This window comes from Carex rostrata, chromosome 17 (assembly GCF_964058835.1).
Source record: "Carex rostrata chromosome 17, lpCarRost1.2, whole genome shotgun sequence".
NCBI lineage: Eukaryota > Viridiplantae > Streptophyta > Magnoliopsida > Poales > Cyperaceae > Carex > Carex rostrata.
The window spans coordinates 4,403,058-4,425,718 of NC_135934.1; the positions used below are offsets into that span (position 1 = coordinate 4,403,058).

Genomic DNA, 22,661 nt, shown 5'->3' on the forward strand with positions numbered 1-22,661 from the left:
GGCCCGCATGGGATACCACGCGGACCGGGTTCCTCAAGGCAGAACTAAGATGAAGTCATAACCCTGAAAACACCTTTTTATTAATTGATTAAAACCAAGTTTATTTACTTTCTTGCATTAATTACTACTATTGAACTGTTTAGGAAATACAAATACTCAAATCAATTTTTCCAACTTCTAGTTTTTAATTAATTTAGGTGAAATCTAGTTAATACTTGAACCGTTCTTTGAATTGATACCTGAATTTGCTACTCGATATGATTGTATACTTGCAATTCGATTCGAAAGATGTAATAAAGATTTAAAAGGTACAATAAAGTGAAACTTTTTGGTGTAACACGCTTTTAGTTTGATTGATTAGGGGTAATAGTTTTTTACTTTTTTTTTAATATTATGGATAAAGTTGAATTTTTATAGGTAGGATGTAGACAGAAATATATAAAATTGTGGGAGCAGAGAGATTGAGTCATGGAGTCAACGCAAATATTCTTCTCTCCCTTTTGATAAAATTATATTTTATTCTCAGTACAACTATACAAGGTTTGTAATCCATTTATATGAATTAATTATGTACCAAAAATTAGAGGTGCTGGATATATATTTGGAACTCCAACAAAAAATTTAAACACGTATGTTAGAATATTATATAATTAGATAATTAAATTAATTACAAGCATATTTTTATAATTTTTTCTACAAAAAGCATGTGAAAAAAACATATTTTGAAAAAAAAAAAATTGGGCCAGAAAGAGAAGAGTGTAGAGAAAAATAGTTCTAATAATAAAGAAAATCTAATACTCTATAATTAGCAATAATGAATTATAATTAGAAAAACTAATCTATAATTAGAGGCTTTCGTCTATTTCTATTTGCAATTTAGGCTCCTGAAAGGTGTACTAGGTCTGTAAAGACCAGGTCCAAGCGGAGAGGTCTCGTGCATGGTGTTCCTTCTCCAGTAAACTTCCCTCCAGTCTCCTTCATTTCGTAAGCCATATAAAGAAAGCAGGGCCCACACAGAAATAGCCTTTCCATCACTGGCGAAACAATCGCTCCTCTTTTCCCTTTCTCTCTCTATTTTCGTCGTTTGCTCTAACCTCTCTCTACCCCGCCTCTCTCTCTCTCTCTCTCTCTCTCTCGCGCTCTCTCCGTCGTTTCCTCTCCCTTCTCGCACTAGCATTACAGCGCGATGGATTCAAAGTATGTTGCTTTCTCCTCGTATTTAGGGTTTTATAGCTTTAGATTTCTCTTGATTTTTTTTTCTTATTTGATGGGGTTTTTCTTTGCCTTTTTTTTTTTTTTTTTTTTTTTTCTTTTCTTAAAAAATTGACGCTATTACCTACAAATAAACTTGGTTGTTTTGTTTTGGACGCGATCCTGTTGAATTAATTTCTCGTAGTGAATATGATCGAGAAATTTGCTTATGGGTCTTCACTTTTCTTGATATTTTAAAGGGGACCTACATTTTGGTAAAGTTTTGGATATTACAAATATGAAAGGCTGTTTTTAAATTAAGTCCTTTTGGGAGATTTTGGTTCATGAAGGTTTATTATGTTGCTGATAAATTTAGAGAGTACAGTTTCAGAAGAGAACTGGTAATGGGTCATACTTATATTTTTTTTAATTAAATTAACGGGTCATAAATCATGGTATGTTAAAATTGTTTCAATGTAAAACCGGATTTTTGTTTTTGTTTTATTTTGTTTTTTTAGATTGCTTGGTGGAGGCACCTCATGGAAGCTACAGCGTTGCCAGGTATCTTTTGCTCTTATTTCTTCTACATCTTTCTCTATGCTTTATTTCGAGATTTTTACTGGTAGACCTTATAGATTTAATTTTGTGACTTTGGGAGTTTGGGGATTGAATTAATCTAAATCTTTTATAGCATTCAAGTAGCGAATGCCAAACTAGGGTTTATGGTTTGGCCATTTAGATTTACCTTTGTATCAGATAATTTTGAATGGTACTGTTTAACTCAACCATTATTTAACTAATGTAAAGAATAGATAAGGTCAGAGCTTTGTCTTTTAGTTTAGTAATTTTCTTATCTATATATTATTTTCTAATTTTTTTTTTCACAAATGTACTGGTGTATTAAACTTTTATTCTCTGATATCAGCTTGAAGCCAGCACTTATTCAGGCCCTGAACTCTCTATTGGCCAAAGCTCCTCCAATCAGAAAAACAAGGAGGTCGTTAATTATGACATGGAGTGGCAAGAAAAGGCATGTCTTTATTTGATTCACCATTTTTTTTTGTTCTATTTAGCATCTTTATGTACCTTAATGTGGTTTTCGACATGATTAACACTTAATTGACACATCATTATTCAAGGCTACAAAACAGAGAAAATATGTGGTCCACTTTCTTGCTTAAGTCTTTAGAAGATGTTGTAATTACCAGAGGTGGATTCACTCCCATTAATTTTCAAAATTTTTGTAGTTATGCATGATTTTCTATATAGTTTTAGAGTAAAATTCTATGGGTACTGTAAAATTGACCCTCCATACGCAACATGAAATTTATATGATTGATTCCCATTCACGTTTGAGTCTGGCTCCGCCATGGTAATTACCCTGCATTGGTCACTCTTTCACCTCTGTAAGTACACGAGAAGTGAGCTCAATTCTTACCCAATAAAGAGGCCACTACCACACTCATTCCTTATTTTTTTTTTAAATAAAAAACAAAACTTGGTGATTTTTAATTTAATTATAATTACGAGGAATCCAGGTAGTTTGTTATTCATGGTATTTCTAATTTTTACCCAGAATTGATATTCTGACATGTACCCAGAAATGTCAATAAAAAAAGAATTTTAGTCAACCACTCGGTTATTATAGTGTAAAAATTTTGCGCAGGATTTAGGAAAGGCCATGGACATCTCTGAACCCGAAGACTACGGGATGATGGATGAAGACGACTGCATGTATGACGACTACTATGATGATGACGATGACGGCAACAACAATGACGACGAGTACGAGTACGAGGGAATGGACAGCACTGCATATGACCAGTTCCTCGCAGCCAAGTTTGACGGCATGGACCTGCCACCAGGCGTTGAGGCGACTGTGCCATGGCTTGCGACGAAGGAGGAGCCCGAGCGCCCCCAACCTGAGATGCCAGTGTCCTACCGGCCTAAGAATGAGATCGAGCATGTCATAGAGAGGAAGTTTAAGGCATTCAAGCAGTTTGATACCGTACCTGACTTCCCAGATCATGAGTTCCGCAAAAATGATGTCGGAAGGAAGGTACAGTTATATTGCATATGTTGATTTAGATTTTGAGTAAGGTTAAATTGCCCCATTGTTTTCTTGCCTCAATCATGCCTCACATTCTTATCTCCGTTTTCAAAGTCCTAACAGTTGTTTTGAACCACTCAACATGATTTCCATATTAAAATGTGCTTGGAGACCAAATTTTATATTTTTTTTGGAAATTTTTTACTATTTTTTTTAGATAGATACAAAATCACTGTTTTTGGATGGTCTAGAATCTTCTGAAAAACAGAGATAAGGATGTGAGGCATGATTGGGGCACGAAAACAATGGGGCATTTTAACCCTACTCTTAGGTTTATTATATTTTAAGTTTATATTGTTTCGTATGTGCTTTGATAGTGTTTTAAGATTTTAGCACAAATATGTGCATGCATGTTTACATTGACAAAATAATTGTTTTCTCATCAAACTTTTTGATTTTGATGGTCATTGGTGGGGTGGGGTGGGGTGCAGAAGGGGTTTGCATTTATGCATATGGGGTAAGGATTTTAACAGAGCAGTTTTGGCTTCATGCAGTTCACGGAAAAACAATGCTGCATATGGTTCGTGCGCTGCATGAAGTCAAAACTGCTTTGTTAAATCTTTACCTTGCATATGGCCAATTGCTTGTTTGACTCCCGGTTAAGTCTAGTCTAGGTTTACTTGAATCAGTTACTTAATAGGCCAAAATGGAGCCTAAATTTGATTGAACTCCTGATTGGATTTGTTATCAGTGCAACAATTATTCTTGAGCTTCATTTGGTGCCTATTTACTGCCAAACGTAGGCTTGATCAAGTATGTAGATTATTAAGGCATTTGATTAATAGTTTTATTATATATTCTGAACTTTTGTAGCTTCTTTTGTTGCTAATGCTTTTAATTTACTTGAGAGCGTATATACGACTAGTTGAAGCAGTCACGATGAATTAATTTATTTGTGGAAATCCCCAGTGTCCTTTATTTTCTTCACTCTTTGTTTTGTCACTTGCCATCTCTCCCTTCTTGCTAATCCTAACCACCCCTTGAAACCCTTTCTTATGAACTGTGTAAATATTACATGTTTAGCCCACTTTATGTTCTTACCATTTCTTTCTTTTTCTCACATTTACCTCTCTTTCACTTGTTAAACCCTAACCCTAGCCACCCGCTAAAACCACATTTGCTTCAATGCATAAATATTATATTTTTCCCAATGTGACCTTTTGGCCTACTCATCAAGCTTTAATCTTCATTTAACACTTTTTTTTCCATTTGAAACCAGCCTTCAAAGGAGTTTGTCAAGAGGGTACAACAAGATTGGAAGATTCTAGAGAAAGACCTACCAGGTACGATATTTTAGATGTGAATTACACAAGGAAAACCATTGAAATTATGTAAGTTGACAAATTGTGAATTCACCTTTTTTTATTTTTGCAGACACAATAATGGTGAGAGCATGTGAAGACAGGATAGATCTGTTAAGAGCTGCTATTGTGGGCCCCAATGGGACTCCTTACCATGATGGGCTCTTCTTCTTTGACATCCAGTTTCCCTCTGATTATCCACATAGTCCTCCTGTAAGCATTGTTGTATATATTTATTTCTGCTCTGTAACAAAAAAATTTAAGGTTAAATCACAAACCCTTCTGGTACCAAACTACAATTCTTTTTGAGTGAGGCTACGGTGCATAGCGCATAATGGTCTGTATTATGTATCGATATCTCCATTTTCAAAGTCCAAACAATCAATCTGAACCATTTAACATGATCTCCATATACAAATGTACTTGTATATCAAATTTTACATTTTTTAGAATATTATTATTATTTTTTTAGATAGGTGGAAAATCATATGATCTAATAATTCTAGACAATTCAAAAGCAGTGATTTTCTACCTATCTAAAAGAGTAGTAAAAAAATTATAAAAATTGTAAAATTTAGTCTGCTACTACATTTTCATATGGAGATTACATTGAACGGTTAAGATCGACTATTTAGACTTTGGAAATGAAAATATTGATCCGTAGTACGGACCAATCTGTGCTATGCATAGTACCATAGCCTCACTCATCTCTTTTTTTTTTTTGGGTTGTAATCATGTCCTTTCTGCAAAACTGACTTTGGTAATGGAACTGTTAACACTGAGGTCTTGTGCCCATTTCATTTAAAGAAGCACATTAAAATTTAAACAAACAAACCAAAATTTGATAGAGTATCATGTGCAGAAAGCGCACTACCACTCAGGCGGGTTGCGCCTGAACCCAAATCTGTACCAGTGCGGGAAGGTGTGCCTGAGCCTGTTAGGAACCTGGGCAGGATCCGGGTGTGAGAAGTGGAACAGCAAAACCTCTACCATGCTCCAGGTGCTGGTCTCAATCCAGGCACTAGTGCTAAACGAGAAGCCGTACTTCAACGAGCCGGGTTACGCTGGCAGTGCCAACACCGCATCTGGTGAACGTCAATCCCTCCAGTACAATGAAAACACCTTCCTCCACTCCTGCAGGACCATGCTCTACTCCCTCCGCAATCCACCCAAGGTACTTTTGTCCTTGGATTGCTGATCATTTTACCTTGAGTGAGGCTATGGTACTTTGCATAGCACAGATTGGTCCATACTATGGATTGATATTTTCATTTTCAAAGTCCAAAATGTCTATCTAAACCGTGCAACATGATTTCCATATGAAAAATGTAATTATTGCATACTAAATTTCACATTTTTTACAAAAAAATTAAGATAGTAAAAAGTTTCTAAAAATTTATAATTTGATGTACAAGTACATTTTTATATAGATATCATGTTGAACAGTTCAAATCAATTATTTGGACTTTGAAAATGGAGATATTGATCCATAGTACAGACCAATATGCGCTATACATGGTACCGTAGCCTCACACTTTTACCTGTCTTTGATTTACTTGAGTTAGATTTTGTTATATTAGATGGGGCCCCATTTGCCTGTGACCCGAAAATGCTGGGTGCCAATTGCAAATGCAACAGTGCTGAGGATATAATTAGGGGTGCTCAAACAGTCGGTTCAGTTAAAACTGAATTAAAATAGTCAAACTAAAATTTTATTTGGTTTTCAAAAAATCTAGCTGAACCAACCGAATTAAACTTGTCAAACCGAACCCAAAAAGACCAAAGTAAATTTTGGTTTGTTTGGTTGAACCGAAATAAGAGAGATTAAATTTTAAAGTGTAAAAACTCAATACATGAATACATTTAATAATCATAGAAATAAGTATCAAGATATATATATCAGTTGGACCAAAATAAGAGATATTAAATCGAACCAAATGTAAAAAACTGAAGTAATTCAAGTAAATATTAATTAAATCGAACCATTTAATTAATACAAAATTTGATGGTTTGGTTGAAAACCCAATAAACCAGATCCAATGAACACCCCAGGTTTAATTATGAAGCAAAGAAAAGTTGCTTCTTTTTTTTGGGTAAATGAGATGTTGATAAGGTGAGACTAGAACTTGTAATGAATAATCAGTTGGATCCTATTTGCATCTTGTAGCATTTTGAGGACTATGTGGCGGGTCATTTCCAGGAGCACGGTGCCACGATTTTGCGAGCATGCAAGGCGTACGGTAAAGGCGTCATGATTGGCTCTAAAATCCCTGATGAAGAAGAGGAAGATGAAGAAATGCAACAAAATGAAGCAGAGGAAACCAGACCCCCTATCCAGCTTCCTGCACCACATGGCTACACAACCTCAGTTAACTTTAAAGCCAACCTTGCAAAATTGTATGAAGATCTCCTTATGGAGTTCACTGTCAAAGGTGCTGATACTGACAAGTTTCTAGCTGAAAAACGCAGGGAGAGGCTAGCAGCCTCTTCGACTTGAGCGCTTTTGTAGAAAAAATTGACTAAAGAGAAAATGAAGTGTACAGTTTTTGCTTTGGAAAGGGGGGGTTTGGTTAGTGTGGGTTTCTTAAGGTGATAACAAGGGGATATAGGAGTTTCATATCTAGCTAACTAAAGTGATGATGGGTTTATATAGATCGTAGGTCCTTGTAGAAGTGCCCGCGACGAGCACCCGTGAAACCATAATTAAAATAATTTTGATTAGCGACTTCTTTTTGATGTGTTTACTTTAGTTGGCCTCTTTATCATGATTATAAAAGCTGTTTTTGTGTTTGATTGTTTTGCATTGTTTGTTCTTGTTGCTAAGTATTGACAAGTATGCTCTGTCCTTTACATATTGTAAGATCACTTGATGTTCTATAAAGTATAAACCAACGAGCAACGAGTATATAGAACAGCACAAGCAATAGAATCTTTCTGCATATTTTTAAAAAAATATAAAAAAATAATGAAAGACTCAATTGTTCTAACAACATTCATCCTTCATTATCTCCTATCTTATGTAACAATGCACCAATCACCATCGATACATGCACCTAATCCCATGGGCCATGGTTCCATGGTTTATTATCCTTTTCATCCTCTCCTGGATCCGGATACTTATCAGACCCGAAATCAAACATCATCCCTATTCCCTTCCCAATTGTGCCACGTCTCAGGGTTGGATCCGTATCCTCCACGTGCTTAACTCAACAAAATTGAAATGGACGGTCCAGATTTAATTTCATCCGGTTTTTGCTCGGAATGACTGAGGGAGGCCGAGTTTTTTAAAAATACCCAAATTAATTAATATTTTATTATAAATAACCAGAACTTTAGCAAAATTATATTTTTACCCAAATCGTAAAGAAATTTTACGGTCCGAATTAACATTTCAAATCGTAAGGAAATCTTATGGTCCGAAAACGCGTTTAAACCTGTGACTCTTCTTCCCTGCGTGGCCTCTCCGACAGAAAACAGAAAAAGAAAAAAAAAGAGAAGAGTGCTCCGCCCCTCCGCCCGTAGCCGCCGGTGACGCCTCTCCCTCGCCGCCACTCTCTCCACTCCGCTGCCACCTCGCCCTTCACTGCTGCCACCTCCCCCTTCACCTCTGCCCTTGACCAGGTACCAGCTCTCTCTCTCTCTGCTTACGGTTTGAGCATCACCTTGAGAAAATTCACCATTAAATAAGTGTAACTCAAATATTGGCCTTCCAATCATCAATTCCCAACACAAATTCACCAAGTACATGAGATACTTGCATCTAGAGGCTTTTGGTTGAGAATTCGGACCACACCTGAGTTGCTTGTTTGTTTCTGCCTAAGGGAAACACGATTCTCATTATAGATCATAACCCCACTAAAAGCTGTTGAAAGCGAAATAGATAAGATGGCATGGTTTTTTTCTTTTTCTGTTTTCTGTCGGAGAGGCCACGCAGGGGAGAAGAGTCATGGGTTTAAACGCGTTTTCGGACCGTAAGATTTCCTTACGGTTTGAAATGTTAATTCGGACCGTAAGATTTCGTTACGGTTTGGGTAAAAATATAATTTTGCTAAAGTTCTGGTTATTTATAATAAAATATTAATTAATTTGGGTATTTTTAAAAAACTCGGGAGGGAGGCATCGGGGCAGTATTATTTGTGCTTTAAGATTCGTGTCAAGTTAAAAAGGACAATTTTGAATCATCCGATTCAATTGTACTCAGTCCGGTAACCTGAGAAGCGAGAGGATGTGAATTCCTCAGGGTCCAGAGGACCATCTTCTCTAGGGGTGCAAACGGGTCGGATATTACCCGTCCGAATCTGGATCCGTATCCGAATTTTTGCGGATTCGGATATTCGGATACGGATAGTTACGGATTCGGATACGGATACGGATACGGATTTTTTTTATGTGGATTCGGATACGGATACGGGTTGAGTTTCGGAATCGGATACGGATACGGATAATTATCCGGATATTTTAATTTTTTGGATATCCGGATAGGAATATGCTAGCATGCTATGGTCGATCCGAACCGTTCATCTTGTTCTCCATATTAATATGTGTTTAGAGACCAAATTTTACATTTTTTGGAATTATTTTACTATTTTTTTAGATTTATTGAAAATCGCTGTTTTCAGCAAATCTGGACCATAAAAAAACAGCGATTTTCAATAAATCTAAAGAAATAGTAAACAAAATTCCAAAAAATATATAATTTGGTCTCCAAACACATATTAATATGGAGAACAAGATGAACGGTTCGGATCGATCATTAGAATTTTGAAAACTCGAAATCCGAGCCGTTGTATGGAGGGGTTCTATGCTATGCATAGCATACTAGCATATTCCATCCGGATATGTTAAGATTTGAGAAATTTTTTTTGTCTATTTATCTTTTGTATTAGAATATCTTTTGTGTTGGTATTTTTAATTAAAGTTATAGTTATGTTGGTGAATTTTAGTTAATCAGATATATATTTTGTAACGGTGAAACAAGTTAATTAGATATATATTTTGAATTAGAAATCCGAATTATATCCGTATCTGTATTCGTATCCGAAAATATCCGATCCGTATCTGTATCCGTTTAATATCCGATCCGTATCCGTATCCGGTTACTATCCGATCCGTATCCGAAAAAAAATACGGATACGGATATGGGTTGAGCACTATCCGATCCGTTTGCACCCCTAATCTTCTCTCTCCTCTTCATTCTCTTCTTTATTGGGTTCGGAGTCAGAGAAGTTATCGGGTCTGGTGGGTTGGATCCGAAAACTTCTCTCTCCTCTGAAGCATCTATTAGGGCTCGGCTCTTTCTTTCTAGTGTTTAAATTACAAGTATATCCAATGTTTTCTGACCTTTTATGTTGCAAATATGTACGGTATTTTTATAGATAAATATACAAATGTTTTCTAGCCTTTTATATTATAATAAAAAAAAATAGGATGATAATAAAAAATGTTTAATATAAAAAAATATTAATGAATTTTGACGGGTTAATTTTGCATACGTGAATAAAAGTCGTGAAAGTTTGCATCTTTCAATTGCTTCTCCATAAAATTACAAGGAACCAGCTAGATTTTTCTTTATGGAGGTCGCGCCTCCAAATGAGCCAGCTAGTTTTATTATTAATGAATTAAATATTTTCATTTAAAATAAAAATAAAATGTGTTTATTAATAACAAGATTGGGAAAAATATATTCTCTATATTGGGATTAAAAATAGTTCCTTCCTAAATAATATTACCGTCGTGAATAAAAATATACAGTGAAAAGAGTTGTAAGAGCATCTCCAATCTAGCAATTGAAATTAATTGCTAAATAACAATTATGAAAATTTTAAAAATTAAGCAATTCACTCTTACATTGATACAATCAACCAAATAATTGAGAATTAAACACTTGGCCAATAAGAATTAAACATTTAGCCAACTCATATTTAGAAAAGAATTAAATAATAATAGATGGTGGACAAATTCCAACTTTATAACAAAATCTAATTATTATAAGTTTAGTTTTAGGTTAACAAAATCTATATAATTGAAAAATGATTTATTATCATGATTATAATAACATTGTTTTAGGTTAGCAACGTTAAAAAAGAAAAAGAAAACATTGCATTAATTAATATAAATAAGCATAAATCTGCAGTCAATGTTCATATATTAACTAAACATATTTAAATAATGCAACTAAATTCGGTTGTTGAATTTTATACTTTCAATTGGAGCGTTGTATTAGAGTTGCAACCAATCTTTTTTCCTGTCATCCGAAAACACTACTAGGGTGTTGCGATGGCCTTCAATTGGAACACTCTAGTAGTGTCTCAATATGGCAAGATAATATGACATTTACAACCCTAATACAACACTCCAATTGAAGATATTTGGAGCCCTCTAATAATGTTATGACAAGATAATATGACATTTACAACCCTAATACAACACTTCAATTAAAAGTGTTTGGAGCACATTAGTAGTGCATCCAAATGGCAACATAATAGGGCAATTACTATAATACAACACACCAATTGAAGGTGCTTGGAGCTCTCTAATAATGTCTCTACATGGCAAGACAATGCGGCATTTACAACCCTAATAAAACACCCTAATTGAAGGTGTTTGGAGCATTCGAGTAGTGTCTCCAGATGGCAAGATATTAGAACATTTACAACCCTATACAACAATCCAATTGAAGGTGTTTGGAGGACTCTAGCAGTGACTCAATATAGCAAGATAATAGGACATTTACAACCCTAATGCAACACTCCAATTGAAGGTGTTAGAAGCACTCTAGTAGTGTCTCCATATGACAAGATAATAGGGCATTTAAAACCCTAAAATAACATTTCAATTGAAGGTGTTTGAAGCACTCTAGTAGTGTCTCCAGATGGCAAGATAATATGGCATTTACAACACTTCAATTGAAGGTGTTTTGAGCACTCTAGTAATGTCTCTATATGACAAGATAATAGGGCATTTACAACCCAAATAAAACAATCCAATTAAAGGTGTTTGGAGCACTCTAGTAATGTCTACATATGGCAAGATAATAGGGTATTTGCAACCCTAATACAACACTTCAATTGAAGGTGTTTGGAGCCCAAATTTTTTAAATATACCATTATTCAAAAAATGATAAACCAAACCACAATTTTTTCGTCAAATTTATAAAAATGACATGGTCGCATCCCCTAGAAGCGGCCACCTTCTACGTGGCCACATCTAGGAAAAGCGGCCCAAAAATACGGCCGCTTTTAGGGGATGCGGCCACCCCTCAACCCTATAAATAGTGGCCGCTGGTGCCGGATTTGGTCACAATTTCATTTGGTTTTCAATCCCTTCGAATCGGGTAATTTCATTCTTCTTTTCTAATTTTAATTTTTAGTTTAGATTAGAAATAAGAGTAGGAGTAGGTGTATAATTAGGAGTAGGGTTTAGTATCTAGGGTTTAGGATTTATGATTTAGGGTTTAGAATTTATAAATTAGATTTGTACCAAAATAAATATCGAATTGTACCAAAATTGGTTATATCTCAAAATAATTAGTTATTGCCCAAAATAAATTAGTTATTGATCAAAATAATTAGTTATTGACCAAAATAATTATTTATTGCCCAAAATAGTTATTGACCAAAATAAATATTGAATTGTACCAAAATTACTTATATTCCAAATTTTTATGAGACTAAGTAAATTAGGTCCAAATTTTAAGTAGCTGCCAAAATTAAGACCAAAATATTATTGCAAATTCTAATAAAACCAAAAATATAAAATACAGCATGGCATCTAAGAGAGATATACCTTCTTCTAGTCGAGGTGCAGTCCCTATACCCACTCTGTTTGAGATGTCACAGTACGTTGAGGAGGTGTTGACATCTGTGGTGCCCGGTATCTGGCACCGCACTGATTGGGTATTAGACTTTCTCTGGTACCCGAACACAGAGCACCATATCTTAGAGGCTGCCACTGGGGTAAGTTCTATATTATTAATAAAATTATAATTTTAATTCAAATTATATTTATATGAATATTTGAATGATCTGACATTTTTTAAAATTTAGGGACTAGATGCAGTGACCACATGCCACAACAAGATGTGGCTTAAGTACCAGACGGCCTATGCTGGGACATTGCGTGCCATGGGATTGTATCAGCTATTCCAGATGGCCGAGGAGAATGCCGACAAGGGATTGTGCTCTGGCCTCTACGAGCGATGATGTCTCGAGACCCACTCATTCCATCTCCCCCATGCTGAGATGGCAATCACCTTACATGATGTCAGCTGTCTGTGGGGCATGACTATTGTCGGGGAGCCTGTGACGAACGTCGAGAATGGAGATTTCAGGTCCTTATGCCAGGATTTGCTGGGGGTACCGCACGCCCAGCTGCAGAAAGAGAAGAAGAGAGGTGCAACAAAGACACAGATCTCCCCCGGTATCATCAGCTTGGCTAAGCTGAGAGCCGCCTTCAAGGAGTATCTAGCTGCTAGTATTCATCCCTCTAAGTTATGTAAATTTTATCTTACTTATTTATACAAAATTGAAGTTTTCTTCTAAAAAATGTTCTAATTAAAATAAATAACATGCCACTATTGATCAGCACCTGCGTGGATATATTCTGTAGATGATCACTTGCAAGCTGTTCTCTGATTCACACGGAGATTAGGTGCGGCTGTGCTATCTCCCGTTGCTGGCTGATTTGCCCAATGCGGGCAAGTACAATTAGGGGGCTGCAACTCTGGCGTGCTTGTATAGGTATGTGACTTGAAATTATTGTTAATAAATTTTAATTTGAAAAATACCATCAGTAGACCTGTTGTTAACACTAACATTGTACTGGGGTCTTAATCAAGCCTTCCTGAAGAAGAACAAGACCTTTATTGGACCATGCATGTTGTTGAAGCATTGGTCCTGGGCACATCTGATTGTTGGCCGTCTGACAGTCACTAAAAAGACAGATGTGCTGAATTGGGGCAGGACCGAGCCATACACATGCCCTGCATACACGAATAGGTATGGCTATCCAAAGATCTATATCGGGGCAGGTCATGGCGGGACACTCGGGATCAATCATTGGAGACAGGAGATCGAGCATCTGAGGGATGATCCAGAGTATGTGACCTGGGAGTCCTACAAAGAATATGTAAGTTCTTATTTTATTTTAAATTTGATCTAAATAAATTTGTAAATCTTGGCACTTGGATTGATGTGAGTGTTAAAATCTGTAAATTCAGCTCGAGGTAGATGGGGTACATCAGACCTACCTTGAGATATTGCCCGAGAGATGTCGACAGTAGGAGCGTTACTGGCGTGCTGAGGTGCCGCTCATATGTTTTCAGGTACCGTATTTTTAATTTACTTTATAAATTTCAGAAAGACAACCTTTATTAAAAAACGTACTAAATTCAGATTGTCGAGCATCATTATCCCAGACGGGTCATGAGACAGTTCGGATTGCGCCAGATAGCTCCTCCCCCGATGCTGATTAGTGAGGACACCTGACGACAACTTCATTTTTCTAGGGACATCTCTCCGGGCAGAGACTGGGGGCATTGGCACAGAGAATGTGTCTAGCTAGCATTCGCTGCCACCCCACCCATAGCTGAGGAGCACGTCGCATGGACGTATCGCCAATATAAGAATCTTTTTTTTTTAATATCTCTATTGAATCTTTATGATTGTAATATCTGACTTATTTTAAAAAAAAATACAGGCCTTATAGAGATTAGTATTAGGAGAATGGCGCGTACACGGTGTATTTAGAGGGGTGTATTCCCGACAACCCTCACGAGCGCGCACCGAGGCTGAGGGATCAGCTTGGACGGGTTCATGGTATCATTCCAACCGGCGCACCGTTTGCATATACGGTATGTTTACTTTAAAAAACTTGCAATATTTACATTTGTAAAATATTTATATATTGTTTTACTCTCATTTTTGCAGGCCTTATATCTGGTGAAGAGCTGCGTCATAGCGGCGACAACGGCCACAGTGCGGGGCTGTAAGAGGTTTGGGAAAGCCATCCTCAACCACAATGTACCTGCGGTGTGCTAATGTGGGTACAAGGCGCGCCTTCACGCTCTCCTGAGTTGTGCAAGATTGCCTGGATGTGATCATATTGATGACATATCGGATGAGCCTGATATCTACGTCGCATAAGCTGGTGATGAGGATATTTGGGCTACGGTCTGGGTTGCTGATGTCACACCCCAAACCAGGAATTCTGGATTAAGGTGTGATCAACCTCGCCTCGTGCTTAATTAATCATTAAGCACACAAGGCTAATCATAAATAATAAATCAAACAGCAGCGAAAGCAAAATAATATAAATATCAAGCATCAGTCACATAGCAAATAAATAAACATACACATACATAACATATAATTCGATCCATTTCGGATCCAAATCACACCATCTATAGAAGGGGATACATGATCTATTGAGCCCGTATATATAACACAGAAAATACGGGACTCGTAAACCTAATCAAAAGCCTAATCCTAACTAGGTCAAGTAGTGTGGCCCTCGGGGACAGCTCCTGACATCTCCTGCTGCGGACCGCCAGAACATGTACCTAAAACCCACGAAAGAACTTGTGGGTGAGCGACAAATCGCCCAGTATGTGACCCAGAATTATCCCCTCAGGGATCCTCTACGGTCAAAGCACTTTTATTTATATAAATTTCGTACAGTTATGAATACAATTAAATATGCACAAGTGTAAACCTGTCTCAATATCTAATAGTCATAAAACACTTTTAATTAATGCCATGATGCGATTGTTCTAATATGCCAACATGCAAAATAAACCCAAAGTCAAAATACAATATCAGATAGTAATCAATTCGGAGTCCAGTACCAAAGCACCGTGTGAACAAATATAATAATAATAATAATCTTATTATGGATTTAAGTAAATCACCCCGTGCTATGCCAATAGGATAAAAAGAATCTGAATTATAATCCAAGGACTGTGATCAGGAAACAATGATACAGGTTGCCTAATGACATCGCGCATTGCCCACAAGATTAGCATTACACTAGCACACTAACCGATGGTTATACCTTTACCAAAAAGAATATGAATAATATAATCCAAGGACTGTGATCAGGGAACAATGATACATGTTGCCTAATGACATTACGCATTGCCCACAAGATTAGCATTACACTAGCACACTAGCCGATGGCTATACCTTTACCAAAAGAATATGAATAATATAATCCAAGGACTGTGATCAGGGAACAATGATACACGTTGCCTAATGACATCGCGCATTGCCTACAAGATTAACATTACACTAGCACACTAGCCGATGGTTATACCTTTACCAAAAAGAATCTGAATAATATAATCCAAGGACTGTGATCAGGGAACAATGATACACGTTGCCTAATGACATCGCGCATTGCCCACAAGATTAGCATTACACTAGCACATTAGCCGATGGTTATATCTAAATCCGGTGTGTCATCTCGCCTAAACGATTCATCAATCAAACATATAAAATAGGAGAAATCATACAATGCAAGTCGTAAAAATATAGTCAACCAGTGCCACAGAACTCGAGATCGGAACTGTGCACTCACTGTGCCACGGAACTCGAGATCGAAACAGTGCAGACAAATCCGCCATGGAACTCGAGATCGAAACCATGCGGTAGCGTAAAACAGACCTACGCATAACTCAAGATCGGAACTGCGCAGTCTCAAGTAATAAAAATGCCACCACGGAACTCGAGATCGGAACCGTGGTGGGGTAACCAGTGCCACAGAACTCGAGATCGGAACTGTGCACTCACTCTGCCACGGAACTCGAGATCAAGATCAAAACCGTGCAGACAAATCCGCCATGGAACTCGAGATCGGAACCATGCGGTAGCGTAAAACAGACCTACACAAAACTCGAGATCGGAACTGTGCAGTCTCAAAGTAAAAACATGCCACCACGGAACTCGAGATCGGAACCGTGATGGGGTAACCAATGCCACAAAACTCAAGATCAGAACTGCTCGCGTAAAATGATAAAAATGATCGAAAATGATATATAAGCAAAGTTTATACATATAATATAAATCCTAAGGCCATCCGAGAATCCAGTGACGCTCAGCTCAGTGGCTGTCGGGCCGTCCTATGCCAAGTGACACCAAGACGGAACGAAGTCACTCGGCCCTGCTCAGCTCTCACCAATGCATGCGTATGCACGTACAATAATAGTATATTGTCTTCTACGAGAAGAAGACAATCTAATAACCTACTATTCTAATAATATATTATATAATATATTTAATTACTCTACTCTTAAAATACAGTAAATTCAGGTTTTTCAGGGTTTATGCAAATCTAACTACAGTGCAGAAAGGGTAAACATGCTCTACAGTTTTAATGCATCTACTTAAAAATAAAGTGCGGATGTCAGGTCAGATGGATCAACTGGTAAGAGTATGCCCACGAAAGAAAATAATTCAGATATCCCACACCCGTAGGGCTGGAGTCTCTGTCGCTAATAATCAACGTGCTCCGCGTATGCTCCGAACTGCAAGTCAGTCGAATCAGCCCAATGATCGGGCTCGTACGGGATCTGCTGATCTGAAATTACGTAATTATAACTAATTATGATTTACTCTAAATTATTCTAACCCTCGTCCCAATTAATGTGTAAGTCAAATTCTTGATTATTTCGATTCTATAAAAATTACCGATTCAGTCAGTCTGACTGAGCTGGTTAGTCAGATATTAATTATTTACTTTGGTCTAAATTAATCTAATTTAATTACAAAATAATTTATATTTTTAATAATTTAATTTCACGATAAATTGCTTGTAAAAATTCTAATGTCGAAATATTCGCAAAAATAATCATTTGTTAGTTACGGTAATTTTAAACGTGTCTTACCTATTAATATATCCTAATTACTTATATATTTGATTTATTTTAGCTTAACTCTAATTATTTTAAATCGATCGAAATGCGGTTTCAAAAGTTATTATTAAAAATTTCTAATGCTACTATTTTTATAAACATGCATAAATTATGTAATTATTTCTAAACTAATAAGTATTAAATTATACTTTTAGTTATATTATAATTTAGACACGTAAATTAGTCTTACAAAATTTTAGAGAAGAAATGTTTATCTATTTTACGTGTTTTTTATTTCTAATTATTTCTAAGTCGAGCAATTCGTTATTTTATAACTAATCTAATTCTACGTGTAATTAGTTGTTTCGAATCTAAGTCAAAAATAAATGTTTCTCGTTGCTAATTAATTGTTCTTTATTAATTAGCAACGAAATTTTAGAAAAGTTTTGAAAAGTTTAAAAGTTGCAAATAAAAACCTATTTAATTCGATTACTCATAAACTCAAACTTTAAAGCCGCGTTTTAATCCGACAATTACGCATTTTGGAAAAATTCCAAATTCTATAATTTATATTCCACATGCCAAGTCAACCAAATTAATTTATTTCTAAGGCTTATGGTAATCAAAGCCCATTTATAACCATATATACATGGCTGGCCACCATTTCAAACAAATCATTTCACATTTTAGCCCCTTTAATTCATACAAAACACAATGGCTATACATTTTACATTTCAGACCCTTACTAAAATTATTTTTGCAATATGGTCCCTGTCAAGTAAGTGTCTGGTAATTCCCGAATCAATACCAGTGATTATACTGGGCAACAACATCACATGGCACAAGCAACAAGCAACAACCAACAGCAAGACAGGAAGACAGAACAAGGCAAACAGGTCAGAACAGCCTAGCTACAAGGAATAAGCAAGGCAACAACGCAAGCAAGGCAACATAACCAAAACCAGAACAGAACACGGACAAGGCACAGATTAGAGAGGAAGGCAAAGCAAGGTAAAGTAAGGCAACAGATCAGTCAAGGCACAGCTAACGCCATGTATCGGTTTACCGGAAAAATCAACAACCCGAGCAAACCATCAATCAATTCCTCTCTCTCTCAATCGATTTCAAATGAAAGGGTATATCCACTAACCGGTTAGAGAGGGCTGTGCACTGAGGCAGAGATCAATGGAATAGCCACCAGTTATGGCCTCCAACACCGATAAAGCACCGGAGGCAAAATCCACAGCTTCAAACAGTCACGGCCCAGCTAAGGGTCACAATTTTCACAAGCTCAAGCACACAGAAAATGGTGAGAGAGAGAGGGGAGAAACAAATTATCAACACATGAGTAAAAAGGGGAGCACAAGACATCTCAAGAGAGAGATAGAGGGACACTTATACCCGGGAGAGAGGCACACGGCACAGGGACAGAAGGGGGTACGGCCAAGCCCAGAGGGTAGGCACGAAATAGACCCTGGCAGGTGTACGATCGCGCACAAGTCAAGCTCTCGCATGAGAGGGGGATGGGTTTTCTGACAGCCGACGAGACTGCAACGAGAGCGGGAGAAATCCAAATCAGCAACACCCCTCCATTTCCTTCTCTTTGAAGGAACAAAAGAGAGAGAGAGAGAGGATCGGTGGGGTCCGGAGATCAGTCACAAAGGAGAGGGGTGGGGTTTGGGAGGCAGCGAGAGAATAGGGACAAGGAGGGTTTCTCCCTTGCGCGAAACAGAGAGGGAGACAGGAGAAGGGGGGGTCTGTTGTGTGGGGTTTCGCCAACAGAGAGGGAAAGAGAGAAAGGAGAGTGGGGAGGGGTAATTAAATCCCTTGCTTTAAGATTCGTGTAGAAGGGTAATCAATGGTTCAATTAATTCAGAGATCTAATTTCCCTCAATCAATTTGTTTAAGATCCGCGGTGTTTATAAAATTTCGAATCGAGGCTTTGTAAATTATTATAAAGGCGTATGAATATTTTCAAGTGTCTAGAAAAATGGATTTTTTTTAGAATCATAATAATTCGATATTAAATAGTATATATATATATATATATATATATATATACAAATAAAATTATCAAATCAAATCTTTATAATTTCTAAATAAATAAAATTTGTAACTTTTATATAAAATTATTCGTGTAAACATTTGTACTTTTAATCTACTAATCCCAACTCTATTTATTTATTTATTTATTCACATGAATTTATTTTTAGATTATCCTTTTCGTTCCAAAATTTCATAAATCATTTATATCTCAAATTTTTAAGTTGTTTTACTTCTAACTCCTATAATTTCAAATGTACATAATTCATAGTTCGTTTATATTTCAAAATTTTAGATTCGATTAAAATGAATCAGACAATCTGATCGATCATGAATTTAGTTAGAAAATTTTTATTTAGTGTAAATATCATTTTAGAAATTAATCACGTTTTAAATTTTTGGAATATAACAGCTGAGACTATCGGTTAGGCGTTCGACAGAGGTGCTGAGACGTTGCGCCAGCGCGCTGCAGAGCAGATCATCCCTACTCAGGAGCAGGCTGTCCCTACTCAGGAGCAGATCCCTACTCATGCCTTCTCTACTCAGTCCACGCAGATGCAGGTATGTTTTTTAAAAATATACAACTTGTGAATTTAAAAAAAAAATTAAATAATGCATAACTAATTTGTAAATTTGTAGGAGGACGACGGATTGGGCTTCAATATCAATACAGACCCCGATGGTTTGTATTCTCCGGGTTACATTGCGACTCAGTCGATGCCTCCTGCATATCTACCAGGGTTTGTTCAGCCGACTCAGTATCCTCCGGTCTCGGACATTGCTGACACCTCCACGCATGAGATGTGCCTACGGTTTATTCATGCCTTTCGAGACTAGACAGACAGTAGCATTTGATCCTGCAGTCCAGCAGTCGACCGACATTGAGATTGAGGAGGTTCAGGTAGAGGAAGCTAAGGTAGAGGACAAGCAGTCGCTCGAACTCAGATGATTCTATAGATGATCATACACCGATTGCAGTTTTGCTTCGGGGTCTGAGGACTAGGAGGGCGAGGCAGCCGTTCAGTCCTTTTGACTATTTGTAGTATTCATATTTTTTTTACTCTAATGTTGTCAGATACTGTGATTTATTATATCATGATGCTTATTTAGTCAGATACAGTTTATTTTTCGTACTATTTCGCTTTTATCTTTTATTATTTTTTCTTCACCATAAAATCTAAACGTAACGACATGTTAATTTCTTTCGACAAATGTAAAATATTTTCAAAATAACAGACAAAAAAAAACAATTACAACTATTTTTAAAACAATAAAAAACAACAAATAAATCAAAATAAAAAACAAAATAAATCAAAACAAACAACAAAATAAATCAAAATATAATTAAAAAAATACATTATGTCAGCAGCTCCTAGAAGCGCCCCAAAAATCTGGCCGCCTTTCCTAGATGCGGCCACATAGAAGGTGGCCGCTTCTAGGGGATGCGGCCATGTCATTTTTATAATTTTCATGAAAAATGGTGTTTTGGTTTATTATTTTTTGAATAATGGTATATTTAAAAATTTCGAGAATGGAGCACTCTAGTGGTGACACTATATAGCAAGATAATAGGGCATTTACAACCTTAATACAACACTCGAATTGAAGGTGCTTGGAGCACTTTAGTAGGGTCTCTATATGGCAAGATAATAGGGCATTTATAACCCTAATAGAATACTCCAATTGAAGGTGCTTGGAGCACTCTAGTAGTGTCTCTATATGGCAAGATAATTGGACATTTACAAACACTAAAACAACACTCCAATTGAAAGTGTTTGGAGCACTCTACAAGTGTCTCCATATGGCAAGATAATAGGGCATTTACAACTCTAATACAACACTCCAATTAAAGGTGCATGGAGCACTCTAGTAGGGTGGCAAGATAATAAGGCATTTACAACCCTAATATAACACTCAAATTGAAGGTATTTGGAGCACTCTAGTAGTCCCTCTATATAAAATGATAATAGGGCATTTACAACCCTAATACAACACTCCTATTGAAGGTGCTTGGAGCACCCTAGTAGTGTCTCTAAATGGCAAGATAATAATACATTTACAACCCTAAAATAATACTCCAATTGAAGGTGTATGGAGCGCTCTTGTAGTGTCTCCAGATGGCAAGATAATCGGACATTTACAACCCTAATACAACACTCTAATTAAAGTTGTTTGGAGTACTCTAGTAGTGACTCTATATAACAAGATAATATGTCATTTACAACCCTAGTATAAGACTCCAATTGAAGGTGTTTGAAGCAATATAGTAGGGTCTATATATGGGAAGATAATAGGGCATTTACAACCCTAATACAATACTCCAATTAAAGTTGTTGGAGCAATCTAGTAGTGACTCTATATAGCAAGATTAGCATCGTACCCATGCGTTGCAACGGAAACATATTATTTCATTATAATATTATAAAATGAAGAAGATCAAGCGTTTCATTATTTCATTATTTGCGTGACCTTTTTGAAAATCAACCGTTCAAATACGTGCTGCACAAATCTCAAAGCAATAATAATACTGATACGATACGGATACGGCGATACGACAATTTTCAAAAATGAAGGATACGATACGGCAATTAATATATATATATTTTTATCATTTTATATATGATATTTATGTAATTATAATTTAAATCAAATTTGTAGAGAAAAATAGTTAAATACTATATTTATCTACAAGATAACACATGTGAACTCTAGTGTAGTGGTAAGAATTTTGGCACCAACAGAACCCAACTGGATTTGAATCCTGCCTTCAGCAGAAAAAAAGGGTGCGCAGTGCACAGGCTTGGTTCGCAGGCGCCGTGCATGGTTCAGAGGCGCTGTCCACGGGTGCGGCGCGTAGTCTACAGGTGCTGGGATCATATGCGGCGCGACCAGCATGCTTAAGTGTTGAAGCGCATAATTTGGAAAATACGTCTATGTGCGATCTGGAAATTCAACGGCTGAGCATCCTTCCGAAAAAAAAACAGTAAATCAGGACCCTTGCAGGATCTAGACATTAAGCTCCTTAATAAGGAGGAGAGATAATATGACATTTACAACCCTAATACAAGACTCCAATTGAAAGTGTTTGAAGCACTCTAGTAGGGTCTATCTATGGGAAGATAATAAGGCATTTACAACCCTAATACAATACTCCAATTAAAGTTGTTGG

The 22,661-nt window shown here is 36.7% G+C and overlaps 2 protein-coding genes across 3 annotated transcripts; both read left to right on the plus strand.

The window, feature by feature from the left end:
* The first annotated feature begins 1,030 nt into the window (after positions 1-1,030).
* LOC144568270 (putative ubiquitin-conjugating enzyme E2 38) lies at positions 1,031-7,394 on the plus strand. Its single transcript, XM_078318560.1, has 8 exons — positions 1,031-1,197; positions 1,710-1,752; positions 2,117-2,221; positions 2,858-3,250; positions 4,521-4,584; positions 4,676-4,815; positions 5,465-5,776; positions 6,770-7,394. Exons 1-8 carry the CDS (start codon positions 1,187-1,189, stop codon positions 7,097-7,099), a joined length of 1,398 nt encoding a protein of 465 aa, XP_078174686.1. The 5' UTR covers positions 1,031-1,186; the 3' UTR covers positions 7,100-7,394.
* A 110-nt stretch (positions 7,395-7,504) lies between these two features.
* Positions 7,505-20,628, plus strand: LOC144568512 (uncharacterized). Of its 2 annotated transcripts, none has more exons than XM_078318874.1 (9): positions 7,505-8,223; positions 12,365-12,557; positions 12,648-13,340; positions 13,439-13,728; positions 13,820-13,924; positions 13,995-14,452; positions 14,529-14,818; positions 19,905-20,053; positions 20,132-20,628. In XM_078318874.1, the coding sequence occupies exons 3-5, from the start codon at positions 13,292-13,294 to the stop codon at positions 13,880-13,882; spliced, it is 402 nt and encodes a 133-aa protein (XP_078175000.1). In that variant the 5' UTR covers positions 7,505-8,223; positions 12,365-12,557; positions 12,648-13,291; the 3' UTR covers positions 13,883-13,924; positions 13,995-14,452; positions 14,529-14,818; positions 19,905-20,053; positions 20,132-20,628. Both variants share the same exon structure in this region, with proteins under 2 accessions (XP_078175000.1, XP_078175001.1).
* Positions 20,629-22,661: the final 2,033 nt, after the last annotated feature.

Coding starts and splice junctions, on each gene's coding strand:
- LOC144568270 (XM_078318560.1), top strand. Junction 1,753..2,116: donor GGAAGCTACAGCGTTGCCAG/GTATCTTTTGCT, acceptor CTCTGATATCAG/CTTGAAGCCAGCACTTATTC. Junction 3,251..4,520: donor AAAATGATGTCGGAAGGAAG/GTACAGTTATAT, acceptor ATTTGAAACCAG/CCTTCAAAGGAGTTTGTCAA.
- LOC144568512 (XM_078318874.1), top strand. CDS start 13,292: ATGCGGGCAAGTACAATTAGGGGGCTGCAACTCTGGCGTGCTTGTATA. Junction 13,341..13,438: donor ACTCTGGCGTGCTTGTATAG/GTATGTGACTTG, acceptor GTCTTAATCAAG/CCTTCCTGAAGAAGAACAAG. Junction 13,729..13,819: donor GGGAGTCCTACAAAGAATAT/GTAAGTTCTTAT, acceptor CTGTAAATTCAG/CTCGAGGTAGATGGGGTACA.